This window comes from Cyprinus carpio, chromosome B9 (assembly GCF_018340385.1).
Source record: "Cyprinus carpio isolate SPL01 chromosome B9, ASM1834038v1, whole genome shotgun sequence".
Classification (NCBI taxonomy): Eukaryota; Metazoa; Chordata; class Actinopteri; order Cypriniformes; family Cyprinidae; genus Cyprinus; species Cyprinus carpio.
The window spans coordinates 13,632,769-13,654,881 of record NC_056605.1 but is presented as its reverse complement, the minus strand read 5'-3'; the positions used below and the strand labels follow the sequence as shown (position 1 = coordinate 13,654,881).

The 22,113-nt window shown below is 35.6% G+C and overlaps 1 protein-coding gene and 1 pseudogene across 5 annotated transcripts in view; both read right to left on the bottom strand.

Moving 5' to 3' along the window:
* Nucleotides 1-7,982: 7,982 nt before the first annotated feature.
* On the bottom strand, nucleotides 7,983-10,013 carry LOC109097088 (annotated as a pseudogene).
* Nucleotides 10,014-14,065: 4,052 nt separating this feature from the next.
* The window catches only part of LOC109051652 (thrombospondin type-1 domain-containing protein 7B-like), a 223,531-nt gene continuing 215,483 nt past the window's right edge, over nucleotides 14,066-22,113 (bottom strand). For 4 of the 5 annotated variants that reach the window (XM_042731041.1, XM_042731040.1, XM_042731039.1 and 1 more), the window contains 5 exons: nucleotides 21,094-21,189; nucleotides 19,349-19,431; nucleotides 18,413-18,605; nucleotides 16,786-16,873; nucleotides 14,066-16,537 (listed from right to left, as the gene is read on the bottom strand). In XM_042731041.1, coding sequence (XP_042586975.1) covers nucleotides 16,456-16,537; nucleotides 16,786-16,873; nucleotides 18,413-18,605; nucleotides 19,349-19,431; nucleotides 21,094-21,189 — 542 coding nt within the window. In that variant the 3' untranslated portion in view covers nucleotides 14,066-16,455. Of the gene's footprint in view, nucleotides 16,538-16,785; nucleotides 16,874-18,412; nucleotides 18,606-19,348; nucleotides 19,432-21,093; nucleotides 21,190-22,113 lie in introns of those variants that run through there. The other variant, XR_006155584.1, reaches the window with a different exon arrangement.

The window sequence follows — 22,113 nt, the reverse complement described above, 5'->3', positions numbered from 1 at the left end:
AACCTTTTACAATGTTACAAAAGATTGCTATTTCAAATAAATGCTGTTCTTTGCTGAACTTTCTAATAATCAACGACACAGAACACTGATAACAATAAGCAAATCAAAAAAGCAGAAAAGCAGATAAAAATCAGCATATTAGAATGCTTTTAAATGATATATGACACTGAAGACTGGAGTAATGTCTGCTGAAAATTCAGCCGTGCCAAAATTGCAGGAATCACAGGAATGAATTACACTTTAATATATATATATATATATATATATATATATATATATATATATATATATATATATATATATATATATATATATAAAATAGCATCCCTATTTGTATACTTGTAATAATATTTTACAGTATTATTAGCTTTTACTGTATAGATCAACTAAATGCAGCCTTGTGGAGCATAAGAGCCTTGTTTCAAAAACATTTAAAGAAAACTTACCACCCCAAACTTTTGAATGGTAGTGTGTATGTAAAATATGTACTGTTCTCAGTTGGATTCAGGTTATTTACTTCAGAAACCCATTTAAAGTAAAGATCAGAATGATCGGAATGAATGAAAGGTGAACAGTCAGCCAATCGCATTCTAGAGATAACCATTTGACCATAAGTTAAGACATTAAACATAGTTTACAGACAGAATCTTGTGTAAAGCCTTGCATTAAAATGAAGAAGAGATGCATGCTTCAAGCTAATGTGATGTTTCTGCTGTAAAAAATAGATTAAATAAATAAATAAAATAAAATAAAAAAAGAAGACGACATCTGGTTAAAGAAGCATTTCATGTTCTCTGAGTAAAATATCATTACAACCTAGTGCATATTAGCCATCATTACCTTTCAATATTGCAGTACTGCTGGCATTCACATTTTGAATATTAATGATACAGTACATTTGCATAATGTGCTGCGTAGGTATAATATAAGCATGGTCTGTACATTTCTATAATTCTTCTAAGGCAGGGGATTCCTGTCCACACAACAGACGTCCAGTTTTGAGCTACGCCTGCTGAAAAGCAAAAAAAAAAAAAGCAAAAAAAAAAAAAAAATTGTGCTTTATTGAACTGGAGCTTGTCAGCATTTTCGGAGAGCTAGTAAAGTATAATTGTGTCATCCTTTACAAAGCAGTGTTGGGTTGACAGCAGCCACAGAAGCCTCATTACTCTGTGTTTTATAGGGCTGTTTGAGGATGGCAAGATCGTTTGGTGATGAATAATGTCTTTCTCACTGGGAGCTACAGTAAAACATACAACAGCACCGGCTCTGCCAAAGATACATGGATCATCTCGAATAAGATTGAGGAATTAAGCACAGTTTTCGTCTGACACCCCTCAACATGCATATGGGCAGGAGAGAGTGGATGAACAGAAAATATTTTGAGCCGCATGTCGAGAGAGTGACAGATGGCCAGTTCAAGTTGAAATTAAACACAGCAACACCTGGATAAAAAAATAAAAAACGCACCTGGAAAATAAATTGTTGTTTTCCCATCCTAAAGGGAATAAAACACCAGAATATCTTTGCACTGTTTATTACAGCTGTTTTGATTAATGGCAAGAACTAGTCAAGAAAAATTAAATAAATTCAGAAATACAATAATACATATAAAAACTAAGTAATAAACAACAAATAATAACAACTACTCACAATATCATGGATTATTTGTGCATTGTCATTACCATTTAACAATCCTTGCAAATAAGACAGTAAAGGATTGTTTCCGTGTGGATTGTGTAAAAGTAAAAGTGCTGTGTCTCAGACCTCAGTGGAGTTGTAAACAGGTCATATAAATCCAAAACAGGCTCATTTGACAGTTTAATGGAAGTCTTCATTAATTTTCTCCTGGAAACACATAGTGGGCTGAATCAAAATCGAAGAGCAGTGAAACTTTATTAGATGTTATTAAGGCAGGGAGCCACTCCTGAGACCCCCGACTTCAAATAATGTATTAAGTTTGAAACTTAATTTTGTATGCACAATTGAACGGGGGGTCCCAAGAGGAAGAAAAGATTTAAGATCCACAGAATGGATATATGATGGGAATGGTTTTTAATATTACCAAAGTTAAAATGCGATACGATTAAAAGAACGAAGATGATCTTCCATTAATTTGCTGAAGGAATGGAGCCCTGGATATAAGATCCTTTTAAATAGATTTGCCCCAAAGTTCGCCTGAATAGACTGGTTTTGATAGACAGGCGATGCCAATGAATTAGAGTATAATGAAATCTGAAGCGAAAATGAAAATGTCATTTCACAAGAAAAACGATCCAGTGAATATTGTTTTAAAGCATCATCAGTACAAGGCCTGTTATACAAGACATGATTTTGGGGGGGAAAGGATCAATGGACCGTTGTTAAGGAGGCCTGCAGCATTATATATTGACTAAACGAACATCTGACAGTGAGTCTTAATTAAGCCAACACACACCGGTCTGCCTTAAGAGCTGCCTTATGGCTCCTGTTAATTAACTCCAGCAATGCACCATCGCTCAGCCCTTAAACGTGCAAGTTTCCCTGCAAATCACTCATTCACACAGTCAGTAAAATAACAAATTGTTTCAGTGATTTTCAATGATATTTATCTCTGACAGAAATCAAAAGATAAATTGGGTTAATTAATAAAATGTGGATAATGATTCCATTTAAACTGTCCAATTAATAACGTTTTATAACCATGATGTATTATTAAGAAATCGTAAATCATTGCAGTCTGAGTTAATCTCCCCCATTCATTCAAGCCATCCTGAAATAAATGTTTTTTCTTTTATTCTCCCACAGTCTTGTTCTAGATTAATGAGCTAACCAAGTCTAATCTTGATTATGGTGCTACGAACTCCCATAATTCCTGCCTCGATTTCCTCTTTCACAGTCAGGAAAACTTATTTTGACTCCTCAGTCTCCTGCAGTATTTCCAAGTGCCTGGCTGGTTCATGAACCCAAATGCACTTACAAAGAGTGTCTGGAAGCATAGCCCAACAGTGTGTGATTTCACTGGCGTCCTCCAATAGGTAATAGAGGCAGAAGGCAGAAATCATCAATCAAAAGGCAGGTCACCATTCATAGCCATCTCAGGACGGGCACTATATAACCGCAGCTGCTAAACAGCACTAATTTCCCAGAATGAAATACGTTGTGGCCACAGCGGCCATTTGCAGGATTTGTATCGGAGGCCATATTTCAAGGTCATGCTTCGGCTTCTGCCTATTAAAGCCTGTTTGAAACATTGAAGGGCAGTTTATGTCTCGCTTGCTTCTCGCTGAGGTCTACGCACCGGCGCGATGGCTGATATAAAGAGCGCTGAGTGATGAAAGAGGAGGGAGAGGGAGGAAAAGAAATGATCGAAGGAAAAAGGAGGAGGAGGGAAGGAGTTCCAGTTAAATGTGGATTAATGGACAACGGCCTTTTTCACTGTCAATGAGATTCGAGCATCGCTGGGATGTAAGTGTTAGTCACAGAACAGCCGGATCGATGCAGTGTAATACTTAAAACTCAATGTGAGTTCAAAAGATGACATTAAAAAAAAAAATAAACAAATATTTATGATTGCTGCCTCTCTCAATGGTCTATGGCAGGAGCCTTCAACCATTTTTTTTTTTTTTTGTTCAAGTATTGAACAGTTATAAAAATAATATTAGAATTAATTTAGTAATTAAAAAAAATATATATTTATAATGTATTAGTACATTAAAAATACATGCAGGCTACATGTCATGTAGACATTGAAATATTTAGCTGCATTCACATCCTTAGGAAGCCAAGTGAAACAGAAATACAGGTCAAGGTAAACTACAGTAAGTGCTTTGGATCAGTAATATCTTGCTGAGTTCAAAATTTTTGACAAAATTACTAGAGACCACATAACTGCTACTAAGATGTTTGGGTTACTAAGATTTCCCAGCACTGTTTCATCAACGTCGTCACATTTCTCAAAATGTGTCAGCAGTTGTATGCATACTGAGGTAAATACAAATTAGGCTCTTTCTGGGGACAGGTGTGTATTACAATGTTAGTTAACAATAAATGGAGTCTAGATTTTTAAATTCTTTGCACATGGTTACTTAGTCGATCCACTGTGCACATGCGCACATTTATTAATCTGCGTCATGTTGCAAACTTCTTAATTCAGTCTACTGTTGTTTTCATTTAGGATATTGTATTTATTACTCTGATTCAATCTGTGCAGCACTGGGGAAACTCGGCTAAACTAGTGGCAGGTGTTGTTCTTATTGGAAAATGACTGTCTAATTCTTCACATAATTTCTACTAATGCATCTGTGGTTTTGGGTGAAGGCATGAGATTACAATGAGCCTCCTTCCATGTTTACCCTTGTATACCGACTACAAATGGGGCATGAACGCCGTGCTCAGCATGAATGCTCGGCCTCACTTGAAGAAATCATGTCAGTTTAACGTTTTGAAAAACTGCAGCGCCACCTGCTGGCTAACCTCATAATCTCACCTCTGCCAGACCGCCGCCATATGCAAACATATGGACATGTTACACTCCACTCATTCCAGAGCAACTGTGCTCATTCATCCGTACCTCAGAGCTGAAGTGTTTAGCCCCTGCCGGCAGAATGACCCCTGCACTTCTGTGAAGACTAGATCACTGTCAACTTTCGGCTGCAATATGAAAACAAACCTCTGCAGAGCTTTTCAGACTAAAGACAAAAGAAAAAAGATAAACAAGCCATGGCACATTAAATGCACTAAAATGAGTCAGTTTTCTATTTACTTGTATCTTCACATTAGACTGTACAATTTTACATGTTTTCTGCAGCACCAGTACAGCCAGATGGTGGTTTATACAACTGAACATTTTAGCTTTATTTAGCTTTACTGCGTTTAGACTATATTATTCTATGAAACGTCTATTTTCTGTTACACATAACTGTGTGCAACACCTATTAGTCATGTTTAACAGATACATGAAAAGAAATGTAAATATTGGTCATAAACAGATCACTTTTAATGATTTTCAGCTGTGCGGTTATAAACATGTTTTTATAAATGCTACGGAATACACCATGGTTCTTTATTCATCAATGCCACTTGAAAAGCTTACAGTAAGTTAGTGGGAATTTACTCTGATGGACTTGATTGTAATTAGTGAGGTGAGATCCTTTGGTTCCACCTAGGAAGCACTGTTGGAGATTGCTATTGTTACATAAAAATAAAATAAAATCATTTACACAAACATTGCCAGTAGATGGAGACAAGAAGTTTTGTTGCAGTGTGGCCCTACAGGGCACTGCCACTTAAAATGCAAAGTGCTTTCCTTCTGCAGTCCTGTTCAGAGAAGGGCAAACTGCAGAAATGATCAAAACTGCATGCAATAATTGATGCTGCTGTACACTGTCTCTGTGGTAATAACCTAATCTGCAAGATGTCTGTTAAAGATCGCTTGATCTGGAAAGCATCTACTGTGTACAAATGTCTGACAGACATTAAGATCAAAAGTCAGTTTTAAATACATTCTAACCCTGATAGCAAGCAGCCATTGAATCAATGTTAAAAATTGTTGATTTGTCAACTGCTCACAAGTATGTTTTTTATTTTTTATTTTTATGTGTGAATAATGTGTGACACTACAGTGTGAGATTTAAGCAGTGGTATGGCTATCATACTACCATGAGTTAATAGAAAATACAAAAACAAACAAAAATAAATAAATAAAATAATTAAATTGAATCAATGAATCAATTAGACATCAATAACCAGCGTATGAAACTCAACAATGGTGACAATCAACAAAGGAAAATTTATCAACATATACAAAACTCATGCATGACTCCAGCATGCATTGCAGTGGATATGTATATCTGAATTTGTTGATGTTTGTATGAGTGTTGATGTCTAAATCTTTCTGTATATTTTGCCACAGTATCTTTGCATTTGTGAAACAGAACATTTACGTCAATAATGAAAGATAAACTTCAACAATTTTTATCATTTCTCAACTTTATTACAGCTTGACACCCATCACAAAAAATAATCTACTCCAACTTAACTTTAAAACATCTCTTTCTTTATTAATGCATGTGTTTATATTGAAACACTATTATAAGCACTGAAAAAGTATAAACTTACGTCAACAGCCCAACTAAAGACACTGATCACAATAATGGTGGTTTGATGAAATTTACACATAATAATTCAATGTCAACATAGGCCTACATTGGTACCCACTTTAACGCTCATAAAATTCGCATGAGTGTCAGCAAAAAAATCCAAGTGGATCTATTTCTAAGCGCTCTGGTAAGTGAAAAACCAACACAATATTTACGCACATTTTATTTATTTATTTATTTATTTATTTATTATCTCAGCTGCCCTTTTTCACGTTATCCAGTTCCAGTCCAGTAGTTGGTGGAAATGCACCTTTTACCGCCAATAACGGTAGAAGAAGATAGTTGTATATTTCAAACAGTGTTGCCAACTTAGCAATTTTGTTGCTAAATTTAGGAACATTTCATACTACCCTAGCAATTTTTTTTGTCCCAAAAGCACCTAGCAACAAATTAAGCAATTTTTAAAATTTATTTGCCAACTTTGAGAAACTTTTGATAAGTGACTCAGACAATAAAAAGGCACACATTTTCTATCCAAATTACACAAAAAGAGGAAACCAAAGATGTCTAACAGTACACACATCACATGAATTGATTTAGCTGCTATTTGCAATTGTTGAATTTAATAATAATTTAATAATTGTTCATTTATGATACTCTTTGTTAGTAACTTGTTAGTACCTGCGATTGTTGATCAGTTTACACACTGTAAGGGAAATGGAAAATAGTAATTTTCCAGGACATTATCACCTGAAAACATAATGTGTAATTTAAAATGCAGGTTAAAAAAAAATAAAAACATATATAAAATATTTTTTGCTGAGATTTGATGTTGTGACAGTTTTGCTTAGTGATTACACAATGACACCACAACGTCATTTAGCAACTTTTAGCAACAGATCAACCTTCCTTTAGCAACTTTCTCTGAAAATTAGTTGGCAACACTGATTTCAAATTGTTTTGATCGTTCTGTATATGATGGTAATGATAGTAAGATGAACTAAAATAAAAATTAAGTTTTGATATATTTACGGTAGGAAATTTACAAAATGTCTTCATGGAACATGATCTTTACTTAATATCCTAATGATTTGTGGCATAAAAGAAAAATCGATTATTTTGACCCATACAATGTTTTTTTGGCTATTGCTAAAAAATATTCCCCAGCGACTTAAGGCTGGTTTTGTGGTCCAGGGTGACAAATGAGGTATAAGGTCACAACAACACAACATTCTTCTGTTCTTCTGATCATCTCTTTCATCATAAAGATTGTTGTAGTAAAATCATAAACTCTGTTAATAAATCAATATACAAAAGTTGTACTTTGCTGCCTAGACAATTTACACAATGTACAGTTACTCATACTGGAGTTTGTGATACCAGCTCTCTTCATGACCTGTCAACTACATAGGCCTTCATTAAAACAGTTTTGTTTGATGTTGATGCAATATAAACTGTGCACTGTTCTGCACTGTTTTTCCTTTTTACTGTTTGTTCACCCATAACAAAATCATGTTACAATATTACATTCTTTAGAACAGCAATTACCTTGAAAAAGGAGACTATAGTTTAAAGCTCTTGAACAGATAAATTAAAATATATGCTATTGTAAAGATAACCCACGTTTCAGAACATTTCTAATAATTTGAAAATACAGACATTCTGTGTTTCATAAAAAACAAAACAACTAAAAATCTATATATTTCTTAGTTTAATTCACTACCTCAGCAACTTTTTTTTTTAACAAATTTCTTTAGAGGGCTTGAAAAAAATATATGTGAGGTAATCTGATTTTAAAAGTGTTATTTCTAGACCTAATTTATAAAACTCTTACTCCATGTATAAATGATTACACATCTGTATTGTTTTTAAAGCTTTTAAAATGCAGAAATTGAGAGGAAAAAATATTTTTTAAGAATCATTTTTTAATAATTATCAGTAAATCATGAACAGCTTTAAAAATCACGGGGACTTTCAATATTATTGAGAATGTGGACAACGAGGGGCTTTGGAGTTAAAAAGGTTGAGAACCACTGTATTGTCATGTGCAGGAGAGATATAACGGAGTCTTGGAGCTACGGCTCAACCACTAAGACTCCCAGGTTGTTGTTGAATACGATCCTTCCATCCACCTCTTTGCTGCAGTCAGGATGTCTCAGTAGGTCCAGCACTCCTTTCTTCAGGTCTTCAGGAGCATTCTTACTGAACTCTATGACCTCCGTAAGGAAATCCAGCAGCAGTTCTCCCACCTGATCTCCCTCAGTGAAGCACATTGTGATGTCCACCTGGGACAGAAGCTCATAGTTCTGGTAGGGGATGCTTTCAGTATCTAGGAAGGTCTTTATATCTCCCGTAGTAACACACTGGCTGATCTCAGTATTACAGAGTTGTTTTCTAAAGGTTGTCCATAATTTCATAAAGGTCATTTTTTTTCATTAAACAGAACAGAAACTTTTTTTTTTTTTTTTTTTTGAACCCAATATACTGCCCTACAAATGTGAAATACTTAATGAAAATTAGAGAGAGAAACCTGAGCATCGTTGAGCTAAACCTGTTAGACAAGGTCCACTTAAGCAAAAGGTGTAGTTACTTAAAAGGTACATCATTTGGAAGTTTTGAACTTGAACAGCATTTACTGTACCTGACACCAGAATGATTAAGAGTTTCCCATCTTTGTTTAGAAGACTCCGAAAAAATGAGACAGTGGCCTCTGGATCTTTGACGTAGTACAGCATCTGTTAAACAGACTGATATTAATATTCTGAAAACACAACAAAAAATGTTTGATATTATACAGACCTCTGTAATATCACTTTAATTGACTAATATCAATTTAAGCTGTTTGTTAATATGTTTAATTTTTTGTGGCCTAATAATTCTACATTAAAATGGCATTACTCAGTCTCTGTAAAACATCAGGCTTCTCTCTGTCGATGTATGCCAGACTTGTCCAATCATTTAGTCTACTGTACTTAGGACCCATCCCTTTCTTACAATCGGCTGCATTTAGATCTGCCTCCATCCAATCAACAACCAATTAACAGAATCATGAGTTTCTTTACTGATAATCCAAATCACCCGAAAGTAGGTCAAAAAATGGAAGTAAAGATCTGTCGCTACTTCCTTTATGTCACAACTTAATAATTTGTTGGAAGCTCAAAACCTGTATCATGTGAATGAAATCCATCTTTTCCCCAGGGTTTTTCTCTTGCCAGTGTTTTTCAAATTCAGATGCCGTCATCTTATTCCATGTAAAGTTTATATAATCAAGATCTGGAGTTGTTGACACTCGAACTAAATAGATAGAGAACAGTATAAAAAGCCATTCATTGGTAGAATTAGTAAAAGCACATATTGTTAGCTTATATGAGCATCAATAAACTGACTGGTACCTTTATATTTATGCAGCATGTCATTGCTTGGTTCCACCACTTTGTTGATGACTTTGGCATGTGGAAGTTTCAGGTGTAGCTGAGCTAGCATCTCTAGATCAATCTCACCTGGAAATTAGATGAATATGGCATGAGAACTCTGTTAGGTATTAAAATCTGATATACTGTATGAAATTATGATATAAACAGAATCTTAATAATTCAGTCGTTATGAAAAGTATACCTGCTCCACTCCCTATTCCCATTACATTGAAAACGGATCTCCCCCCTCCAATGCTGCAGAGAGAGCGAGAGAGAACGTAATAAAGGCAAGATAATATTATAATATCTTGTCATTGTTAAATCTGCTGGCACACTATGTATTACAAATCTAGGACAGGCTAAATGAATAAAATATGACATTCATCAAGAATGATAAAGCACCTTGCCAGTATGTCTGGTAGTGTATTATGAATGAAGTCCTGCATGCACTGGTGCTCTGATGAGCGCTCCCGAAAAAGCTCAAAAGATAATCTTTCACAAGTGATCTGAATGGAGCTGCCATGGTTTTCACCTGCAGAAACTGGAGCTTTAGAATAATAAAATGAGTTATGAATTCATCCAAAATGAAACAAAGAAATAAACAAGATATTTTGAGAAATGTCTCAGTGGTTTTTATTTATTTATTTTCTTAGTCCTTGTAATGGAAGTCAATGGTCACCAAAATTGTTTGGTTACCAACATTCTTCAAAATATCACATTTTATTTTCCACAGAAGAAATAAAGTCATACAGGTTTAGAATGACATGAGGGTGATTAAATGATGACAGGTTGTTTTTTTACTCTGTAATTTGTCTCTTTAAGATGGTACATACAAGTAGGACATGTCCTTTGCTGGAGTAACATTTCCTATTAAACAATCACCTATCTCAGGGATCTCCAACCCTGCTCCTGGAGAGCTACCATCCAGCAGACTTCAGTTCCAACCCTGCTCCAACACACCGGTCTGTAATTATCAAGTAGCCCTGAACACCTTGATTAGCTGCTTCAGGTGTGTTTGATTGGGGTTGGAGCTGAAATCTTCAGGACAGTAGCTCTCCAGGAGCAAGGTTGGAGACCCCTGACCTATCTGATGCGCATCAAACTGATTTTAGGGGCAGATTTTTGGGGTATGGTAGAACAGTTTAATTAAATAATCACTATCTTTGGATTTTAGGAGTTTGGTTAGGGCCGTGGACAATCTTTTTGCTATCTGCGGTCATAGCAACAGGTGTGACTTAACAGTCTGAAATTATTAAACAAAAGGAGGCTACAAACTAATAAAAAAAAAAAAAAAGAAAGAAAGAAATAAAAAAACGAATAAAAAAAAGCAATTTCAGTAAAACGTATTGCATTTATGAATGACGACTATTCACTAGTTAAGTGTCAAACAGTACCAAACAGCAGTATCACGTCCTGCGTTACATTCAGATGATAAGATCATATTCATCAACAGGTTCACTGAGAGCCTGACACACCGATTCGCTCCTATTTGTAGAATTGTATCATTATTTCTAACTCTGGGGGACCGACACTGGGTCAGCGTTCTAACATTAACACGGAGAAAGCAGAAGTGTGCTGCAGCTTACCTTCACTTTTCTCCGTTTTCACACTGCCAGTGAGACGCTGGGCCGCCGCATATCCACAGCGAGCGTGATTTGACCAAGTACAACATGTTCCTGGATCAACATCCTTGTTGATCCTGAAACAACATCCCAATTAACCAATCAGAACTGAGGGATAACTTTTCAGGAAATATCTGCTTTAGGCTTACAATCAGGGTTAAGTGCTTATACACCCTTGTTAATCAGCTATCATTTCCTACTGATTTAAGGAATAAATTATGGGTAGGGTTAGGTTTAGGGGTAGGCATTGGGTTAAATCTATATTTTTGGACAATAATTTTGATCCGGGAACATGTATTTTACTTGGCAAAATCACGGCGACCGCATATCCACACAGACATGAGCCCCGCCCACATCTTAAAAGACGCAGTGCTACCTGTTTTTATACAATCTATGAGTGCTACACAAGACAAGGCAAGAATCAACCAGGACCATTTAGAATAGATGCTGCTAGAATTTCAAATGATAGGAGACGTCCTCAAATAGATAAAAAAAATATATTAAGTGAAAAATCATGGCTCTCCACTACTTAAAATTACTTTTTTTTCTTCTTAGAATTAGGCTGTTAACCAGCACAAATACTTATTTTATTAGTAGCCTTAACACATTTACAAATATTTTTTTCATACATATATTAATTTAGACTGTATCAAATGCTACTAAGCCACATGCCACTAAGTCATCAACATGTTACTTGACAGGAACAGAAAATAACGAAAATAAGACAACGTGCTCAGCTCATTGCTGCCCTCATGTGTTCATTTCACTTCACACCCCCACACCCATGTAAGTGAAATTACAGCACACTATGATTTCCCTTAAAGGAATACTCCAACCCAAAATTAAAATGTTGTCATTAATCACTTACCCCCATGTCGTTCCAAACCCGTAAAAGCTTTGTTCGTCTTCGGAACACAATTTAAGATATTTGGATGAAAACCTGGAGGCTTGAGACTGTCCCAGCTGTCAAATAAATAACAGTGTCAAGGTCCATAAAAGGTATGAAAGTCGTCGTCAGAACACTCCATCTGCCATCAGAATCTGGGTTATATGAAGCGACTGGAACACTTTTTGTAAGTGAAGAAAACAAAAATAACTTTAATCAATAATTCCTTTGGCAACGGTCTCCTCTGTGTCTCTCCATATCACTATATGCTGCGTATGTGCTTCTGTATCATCCACAAAACAAAGAACCCCCTACAATACGTGAACCAAGCTCTGAATTTAAACAACACAATCACAAATCTAAACAGTCTCAATCCTCCAAGATTTCATATATTTATTCATAAATTGTGTTATTTAAAATATATTAAATATTAAATAACAAGACAAATAGCCTATAGTTTATAAACACAAATGTTTTTTTTTTTTTGTTGTTGTTGTTGTTTTTTGTTTTTGTTTTTTTTGCTTGTGTGTTCATTCATTTATTCATTTTATCCTTAATGAACTTGTCTGGCAACAGTACAGACAAAAATTGACATTAAAGACAACTGAGCACCAATTTGGCATAAAAGATTGAGAATAGGCATGTATTCATTAAAATTAATCTTACAGAAACATAATAGTGTAATAAACGAAATGTCCCTCAAAGCGTCCTTTTTTTGATTGTTACATCAGATCAATTTAAAGTTTAAATCAGCACTGGTTGAAATGTGAGACACTAGTCTGGGCTTCATCATTCTGATCCAAATATAAAAGAAAAGAGAACAAGACACAAACTCTGTGATCATTCTTTAAACTGTTTTTTACCATTTTCTGTATTACAAGAAACAGTTAAAGCAATTTTCCCATTTCTTTTCTCAGTCAGTTTGATCATGTCAAACTTTGTTAAACAGATTTGGCTCCTGGTGAATAGAAATTCATGATTAAAATGAGAGAACCCACAAAGATTCATGGGAAATCTTCTGCAGAATTATTAAGGCTTAATGGAAAAATTAAGCCTGACAGAATCACACCACCCAGACACGTGTCCCCTAGGTGGCACTGACAAGTCTGGTTAAATTCATCTCATCCTTGAGCAGAAATGACAGGCTTTACTAATAAAAACGGATTAAACAAAAGATTTAAACGATTCAACATCCTGAAGTGGAAGTATCTGATGGATTGCACATTAAAGGCATTCAGTGCTGTGACCATGGCCAGACAACAGAACATTTAACACAATTCAATTTACTCCAGATACTCTTACTTCACTGTCTTACATATGTATTCACACAATAACAGGACTGTTTGTGTTATAATATCCACTTTGTTTCATCTGTTTCTGTTTCTATTTTCCATCTTTCATCTAAGTTTCCATCTTGCTCCATCTGCTGGTTTATGAAGGGTATTAAAAATGGAATATGCACCGAGTCCAGTCTCTATTAATGAGCATGAATATTGTTTCATAAGGACAGTCTTATAAAAGAAGTAGTTCACCCAAATGTGAAAATTATCTGAAAATTTACTCTCCCTCAGGTCATCCAAGATGTACAGTAAATGAGTTTGTTTATTCATCCGAACAGATCTGAAGAAATTCAGCATTACATAATTAGCTCCCCAACGGATCCTCTGCAGTGAATGGGTGCCGTTAGAATGAGTCCAAAACATTACAATAATCCACAAGCAATCCACATGACTCCAGTCAATCAATTAACATTGTTTGTAATAAATCCATCAAGTCATTATTATTATTATTTTTACTTTAAACCATTGCTTTCAAATAAAATCTGTGGCTTCTTATTCTGACGGCACCCATTCACTGCAGAGGATCCATTGTTGAGCAAGTGATGTAATGCTTAATTTCTCCTAATCTGTTCCAGTGAAAAAACTAATTTATTGTGAGGAAATTTTCAGCTAATTTTTATTTTCACAGGAACTATTCCTTTAAATGTGCTCCTAGTTAATGAATTAGGTATAAAAAAAAATAAAAATATAAAAAATATGACAGCTGTGAACTTAAAGGTAGTCTATGGCACAAAGACATAACATTTGCCTCATTTCTGTCCAAATAGCTGAAAACACCATCCATCTTTGATGCAGATTAACATATGATTAACGAGAAACTTAATTTCCCACAGAGTATCACAATTTATTAGCATTTTCGTTCAACTCTTCAAGTACACACAATTAAAACAGAAAGTACTATGTAAACTAAAGGTCAGTGTTTTACAGGCAACTGTATATAGTGCTGAGAGCATACTGAACATTTTAGAAGAAGAAGCCATGTAAACAAGTCAGTTCTAAGGGGCAACAAAGAAAAACCAAGGAAATCAAACGAACAAAACACACTGTTGACTTTGTCACTATAGGAGCAAATTTCCATAAAAATGCAAGGCCACTTTTGGAATAATCCAGGGTATGACAAAATCAATCCAGCATGCACACGCACAATTGGGCTTCAAAATATATATTGCCGTTTTTTCCGGGGTTTGTCAGCAACCCCTGAAAAAAATAAATTAATAAAACTATTATAAGCTATACACATTTTAGCTTCTCACATCAGTGGACTAATTTAGAAATACGCCAAAGCCTTTTGATGTAATCAGTCTAAGAGCAGCAGATCATCCTGATGAGTCTCAAACAGAGAGGAACTGTTCTGATCTGTTTTTGATGTAGACTTACTAGCCAACACGGATGGCAGCAGAAACACAAATGGGAAAAAAAGAAAAAAAAAAACTGAAAGAAAAAATACATGTGCATGTATGAAACACATACAGAATACATTCTTTTGGTGGAGTAAGACCCTATGAACCAAGGGTCTTTTGTAGCTTAAAACCACAAATTATTTTATTATAATGAGGACCGTAGAGATTTAGGAGAGGTTTCGTCACGTGGCAGTACAAGGACCGAAGCGAACCTTGACACTGTTGGTCTTGAAACAGATGATCAAGACAATTATTCCAGCAAGAAGTCAGTCAATAAAGCCAAAAAAGGACTAGCAGGAATATTATTAAAATACAGAACCAGCACCTGTACTTTATTGAAAATGATGAACATTCATAGAGTTGAAGCACCTCTCCCGGTGTTATGCTCATGCAGACTCTACACAAACGCATTGGTCAACTGTATCTGTGTTAAATTAGTTCCTCTAACCGCAGGATATTGCAGGAAGCCACTTTCAAAAACTCTTCTACGTGTCACAGGAACACAGTTCATTATCTGCTGGTGTTGGAGCAGACCTCATCATTTTTTCAGCTGCTAGACGAAGGTTAAAGGACAAACTGAGGCGTGTGGAAGCAGCACACCAGCAGATCACCACCTTAACCTCTCGCAGCGTCTAAATGAGCTGTGTTTTGGTTTACTGTGTGGATCATACACACGCATACACACGACATTCCACACGAAAACACCAGTTTACAGCAAAGTCCTTGCATCACAATGAAAAAACACTACAAAATCTGGTTGAACATAAATCAAGAGGGAACTAAACAATGACTAAGCACTAATATAGTGCATAACACATCAGTCTTTTCTTGTTCTCTGTTAAAAAGTCACTGTCAGATCGCCTTAAAGGGATAGTTCACACCAAAATGAAAATTCTGTAATTTAATCACCCTCAAGTTGTTGCAAACCTGTACGACTTTTTATTTTATCAGTAGAACATACAAGGATACATTTTAATGATGCATTAGTTGTTCTTGTCAATGCACTTATGAACAGCGACTGGAGCTTTCAAGCATCAAAAAGGATGCAAAAGCATAATGAAAGTATTATAATTATGGAATAATATAAGTGCAATTTATACATACAACTTGTGCATTATATTTCAAACCTTATTATTAATACAATAACTCTGTGAGACATTCAAATTTCAATTATTTTTTCAGTTATTTTGAGTCTGACTGATTCAGTTCACAAAGCAGTTCTGAATGACTAATTCACTAATTGGACTCAATGATCGTGTTGTCCGGTCATGATCCAGTCATACAGGTTTGAGGGTGAGTAAATGATGACACAGTTTTCATTTTTGGGTGAACTAGGCTTTTAATACGACTGATACAATAGATTCGGCACAACTTTTTTTTCCTTTTTTTTTTTTTTTTTTTGTTATGATGTAAGAAATATCACGGCAAGAAAATGTCAAAGTCCTCCATCTGGTCCATGGAATGTCAGCTGTGTCTCGTACCCTCTTTAAATGTCACGATTTTCATGACGACATCCACTGATCCAAAACCTTTGTCCTTGCTGTTGTGCATACAACGTTTTGTGTACGCTGCAGATTTCATGTCTATCTGTTACTCCTTGTGTCTTTTTCTTTTTTCTAAAATCCAAAGTGTGCCTTGGAGAGATGAACATATTAAAATGTTGCACGTAGTCCAGCTTGTGCTTTGAATGTACATATGAATGTCACAGAGAGCTTGATCACATGTCCACATCCCCGTCATAGGCCAGAGTCAAGGGCTTCTGTGGTGGAGATGCACTTTTACTTTGTTTGGATGGTTTGCTGGCATGAAGAGAAGGAGAAAAAAAGAGAGATCAATAAAATTTAAGATATCAACTGCTGCCCTCTTTTGTATTTCTACACTTTACCACTAGATGGCAGCAAGAAGTTATTATAAGTCAACAAATAGTTAATAGGTGAAGTGCAATTTCTCTCATCAACCAAAATCACAGAAAAATTATGACTATTTTCAAACAGGTATTGTCTTTCCATTCAATGGTGAGTGTGTTAAAATTTGATAGCATACATACCAAAACAGAAAGGCCACAGCGATTATGAACAATATGAGAATGAATCCTCCAGCTGTTAACCCATAGACCCACAGCTTTATTCTTCCATCTGTGTGATCAGAAAACAGGAGTGTGATCACCACTGAAATATATGGGAGCATCATTTTTATTGCTGGTGGTTTCCGCACAGGGGCCTGTTGCAGCAGTAACAGATGACACATTCACGCTGGTGACAATGTACCTGAAGAAACTGGTTCACCATCTTCCATTCTGAGCTCAGAGGAAAGAATGAGGTGTGTGTCACAGAGCCATTAAGATGCTTGTATAACTGATATGACAAGGTCTCAGAACACATCTCGCAGATAAAAGACAAAAGACAGCAGTCTGATGAGCTGCACAGAGAGCTTCTCCTTTCCTTTCTTCCTTTGGGACTCACACAATGGATGATGCAAAAACTACTCTCAGCAAAAGAAGATTGTGCTAAGTTTTGTGTCACTTTAGAACACCTTTAATTCAGAGAACAAGGCCATTGGTGGATAGAAAAATGGAGTAAGGACCTTCTGTTAGGTATTTTATAAAACTGCCCTCTAAAATGTCTAAACCACCATGTTACTTCCTTACATTGCAAAACCATTGTGGAGCCATATATTTCTTTATTATATTTTACAATTACATATTGCAATGTTTATTTTAGCTTTATTGAACTTAACTTAATATTGCATCTTTGTTTAATTTAAATTTTTATTTTATTTCTTCTTTTTTTTTGTGCTATTAACAAACATTACAACACAGGTCTGAATTTCAATTTGTGTTTATAATATAACCCAAAATATAATTAATAAACTAATGTTAAAAAGTTTGGGGTCTATAACCTTTTTTGAATGTTTTTGAAATAATTCTTTTGATCACCCAAATTGCATTTATTTTATTACAAAAATGAACAAAATACTGTTATATTTTGAAATATTACTCCAATTTAAAAGAAATATTTTCTATTTAAATATATATTAAAATGTAATTTAATCCTATGATGGCAAGGCCGAATTTTCAGTGTTTCCTTGCTGAATAACAGCATTCATTCTGGAAAATATCTTATTGAACCCAAACTTCTGAATGGTAGTGTATGTTCATAATATATGACAATAAAAAATATAAATATAATATATAATATAATCATAAAAAATATAATTAATATAATATAATATAATATAATATAATATAATATAATATAATATAATATAATATAATATAATATAATATAATATAATATAATATAATATAATATAATATTCCAGATAGAGGTTTCCCTCCATCTGGTGGCTGAAACCCACATCTACTGGTAATCTTACAGCACACAGTTGTTGTACCACAGGCTGCTAAATTCACTTCTAATCAGAAATAGCCTCCAGCCAGCAATAAAGCAACTCTGTCTGTCAAGTTATGGGCAATACAAATCACGCTGTTATGAGACTCTGTCCAGTGCAGCTTTTCTCATAGCTCCAATAGGGTATAAACACTGAGGCATTAAACAGAGTTCTACATCAGCCTCTATCTGGAGTCTCATAAACGCGTCCAGCTATTCTGCTATAACTCAGAGCCACACTCCGCTGGCCCACATCAGCCTGGTCTTCATCTGCATTTCAAATACCTGGGCCGAGCGGCTGCAGGGACCACTCGCCGAAGAAGTCCTGGATCTGAGTGGTGCCTGGTTTTAATCTTCCCGAGCTGGTCTTCACATCTGCCTTTTTGTTGTCAGTTCCTGGGGTCTTGGTGCAGTAATCCAGGAATCCATGTGTGGTCATCACTTCAGTGTAGCCCTTCTCACAGCCGCACACACCGCTCTGAAAGAGACACCATCGCTGTGAGGGCCACACTCAGACACCACATAAACACACTGCCGTGTTTGAAGAACAAACAACAGTACTTGTGGCATAACGCTGATTAGCACAAAAACTCATTTCAGTTTGTCCCTCCTTTTCATCACTGGGTTACAGTGAGGCACTGTTTATAGGGCAAATCTGTAAATGTTAAAATAGTATACCCACAAGACATCTTTTTTTGTGTAGTATATCCAATTTAACCCAAAACCCAAAAACGATGAAACTTAAAGCTCAAACATTACACAGGAGTTTAACATAAATGCTTCTATAAAATTATACAGTAAGCATCAGATTTCTGCTTCAAAAATTGGCCCTTTCACTTCTATTGTAAGTGCCTCACTGTAACCTCCACAAGGAATGAGTTGAAATAATTTTTGGTAATGAACATTATGCCTCAAATGCTGTCGATTAAACTGTCAACTATTGAACCCCGGAATATTCCTTCAAGACAAAATGTAATTGCATTCAATGCACTGCAAGTGGCAGTCAATGTACAGTTTTGTGAGTTTAATATTTTTGTCCTCTATTCAAAGCATTTATGCATTACACATGCCTGAAATGTCTCCCTTTATGATTTCCCTAATAGCAAGCCATTAAATACAAAGTACAAGACATATTATTTGTCTTGTTATTTACATGGTGGTTTAATGTGAAAATAGATATGGTTCATATACAGGGAGATATCCTAGCACACAGTGTGTTACCTGCTTGCAGTGGGAGAAGGGTTTGGTGCAGGGAGGGTGACAGTGCCGCACAGTGGTTGGCCGATTCTGTGGAAAGCAGCCCCCTCCAACAGGAAACAACAGAGGTAATTATTGTCATTTCCCTATTGATAGCCAGATAAAAGTGCTGTCACACCTGATTAATGGCTTAAAGGACCCATCACAGCTTCTGATCAATCAGTGAAGACTGTAATTTTGGAATAGAAAATTACATGTCAAAACATCAGAGACTAATACCCTGGTTTCGGGCTTTTCTCAAGCAGAAGAGATTACCTCTCACAGTTTATATTTGCCCGAGACGATTCCGTACTCAGATAAGATCACCTTTCTCTGTTATTTACAGCACTTTGTGCAACCCGAAAGCCTTTGTTCTCGCTCTAAATGCTCAAGTGAAAGCTTGCCATCTGGAGCGTGTTCATTTTGCCACAATCAACCAATGTTTTATAACATTTATATTGTTCGCTCTCAGACGGGCGCTAGTTTATTGATGATGTCTGATGAAATGGAGGGTGAGAATAGGGAAAATGTTGAATGTGCTATTAAACTGACAAGGTCTGCCAAATCCAAACCACAAATTTTCAGCCTGCCGTTCTACATTTAGGGTTAAAAGAATAATTCACCCAAAACTGAAAATCCTATCATTATTTACTCAACCTCATGTCGTTCCAAACCTGTACGCTGTTATTTTCTCACTGCAACACAAAGGGAGAATGTATCTTACCTTTTTCATTCAACTGGAGTTCATAGTGGCTGTCAAGCTCCATAGAGGACCCTAAAAGCACAATAAAAGTGGACTATGCAACCCATCTCTAACAACCCTACTTGACTTCATCCTAAATTTAAAAAAAAACTTTGTCTTTATTTATTCCTTCCCTTTTTTAGCTTGTACTTATTTGAACAAATGCCTGAAAATTGGTATTAGGAGCACTTCCTGTGTCTGTTTGCCTCTTTAAGAAGAATCGCTTTATGCAATTGTAAGTCGCTTTGGATAAAAGCGTCTGCAAAATGTAAATGTCAAGAAACATTTCTTGATATTATCAAAGTCGAAAATAACTTTGTTGCTTAATATTTTTGTGTAAACCATAATACAGGATTCAGGTTTTTCTGATGAACAGAAAGTTATTATTTATAACAGCTATTATTTGAAATAGAAATATTCTGTAACATTATAAAAGTCTGTCACTTTAATCAATGTAGTAAATATTTGCTGAATTAAAGTATTAATTCCTTTAATCCCTATAAATTTAACTGACTTCAAACTTTTAAACAGTAATGTTCAACCTGTTTCACAAATATTGTGATGTTTGATTTGAGAGTTGTAGTAGATTGGGGAAATTATCAGTTAATAATGACTCATATTTGGGGCTGTTTGTCACATTAAACTATTGCTTGGCTTCAGAAGACTTGGATTACAGTGCATGACTACCTTTATGGTGCTTTCCTATTTCTCTTTTTTTTTCTTTTTGGAGTTCTCTCTAAAGTCTCTGGTCACTATGAACTTCACAAGATGTTAAGATTGTTCAGAAAGTCTCCTTTGTGTTCCACTGTAAAAATAACCGCATACAGGTTTAGAAGGACATGAGGGCGGATAAATGATGACAGGATTTTCACTTTCAAGAGACTTTCAGTCATGTGGAGTCGACAGGTCTTTTGATTATCTTTCTGTAAGTGAAATCAGTGCAGAATATTTGTCATTCTCTCAAGTCTCAATGTAAGCGGTGGGCTACCTGTCACATTGACCCCATCAGACCGCTGGCACCACACTGATCTTTCGTTGTCATTCCAGGCACTGGTCCTCCACTCGTAACTGTGACATTTCCCTCCTGCGGCCCCATACAGTGAGAGAGACACTTATTAGGTTTGCACTGGGCAGTCAGGTGTGATAATAGCCAAATGCAGACATTATATACGTATTATGACGCAGACACACACACACACACACACACAGACACACACACACACACACACACACAGACACACACACACACACACACACACACACACTGGTATTGGTGGTTTACAGATACTCTCCATAGGTGTAGTGGTTTTTATACTGTAACTGTATTTTCTATCGCCCTACATCAACGTTACACGGTAACCTACCCCTTACAGGTAACTTTAAAATCTGATCTTTGGGAGTGACTGCCTGCACCATCATTTTGTAAATGATGAAACAGGATTCATTTGTTTAGACAGTGCAGTCTGAACATCTCCGGTGCATCTTGTTGGTTGGTTGTTACAGCAGTGGTGTAGGCATCAGCAAGATGTCAAGAGACTTTCTGATACACAACTGAGAGTCGTGGGAAGAGAGGACTGAATATCTATCATGACATCTTTGTTGTAGTGATGAACGTACAAGGTGTATAATATTACAAGAGACATTTTATGCATATACTGTGTCCAAAACTGCTGACTTGTTCACTCATTTACTACAAACTACTGTACATTGTGGAAGTCACACAGTAAACTGAATAAAAATTAGTGTACTCAGGCACAGGCAATACTGCACAAACTGAGTGATGTTATATACATGTCATATCCCAAAAAACACAAACCGCACATTTTCAAAATAATTATGACATAAAAAGTCATAATTATGCCATAAAAGTGCAATTTCTATCATTTAAAGTCATCTAATTTCAACAGTCAATTGTGTCTGCCATATACTGTAATATTTATCAGAAATGGGCTTCCATACAAAACACATATTTTACTGTATATTATATTATATTATATTATATTATATT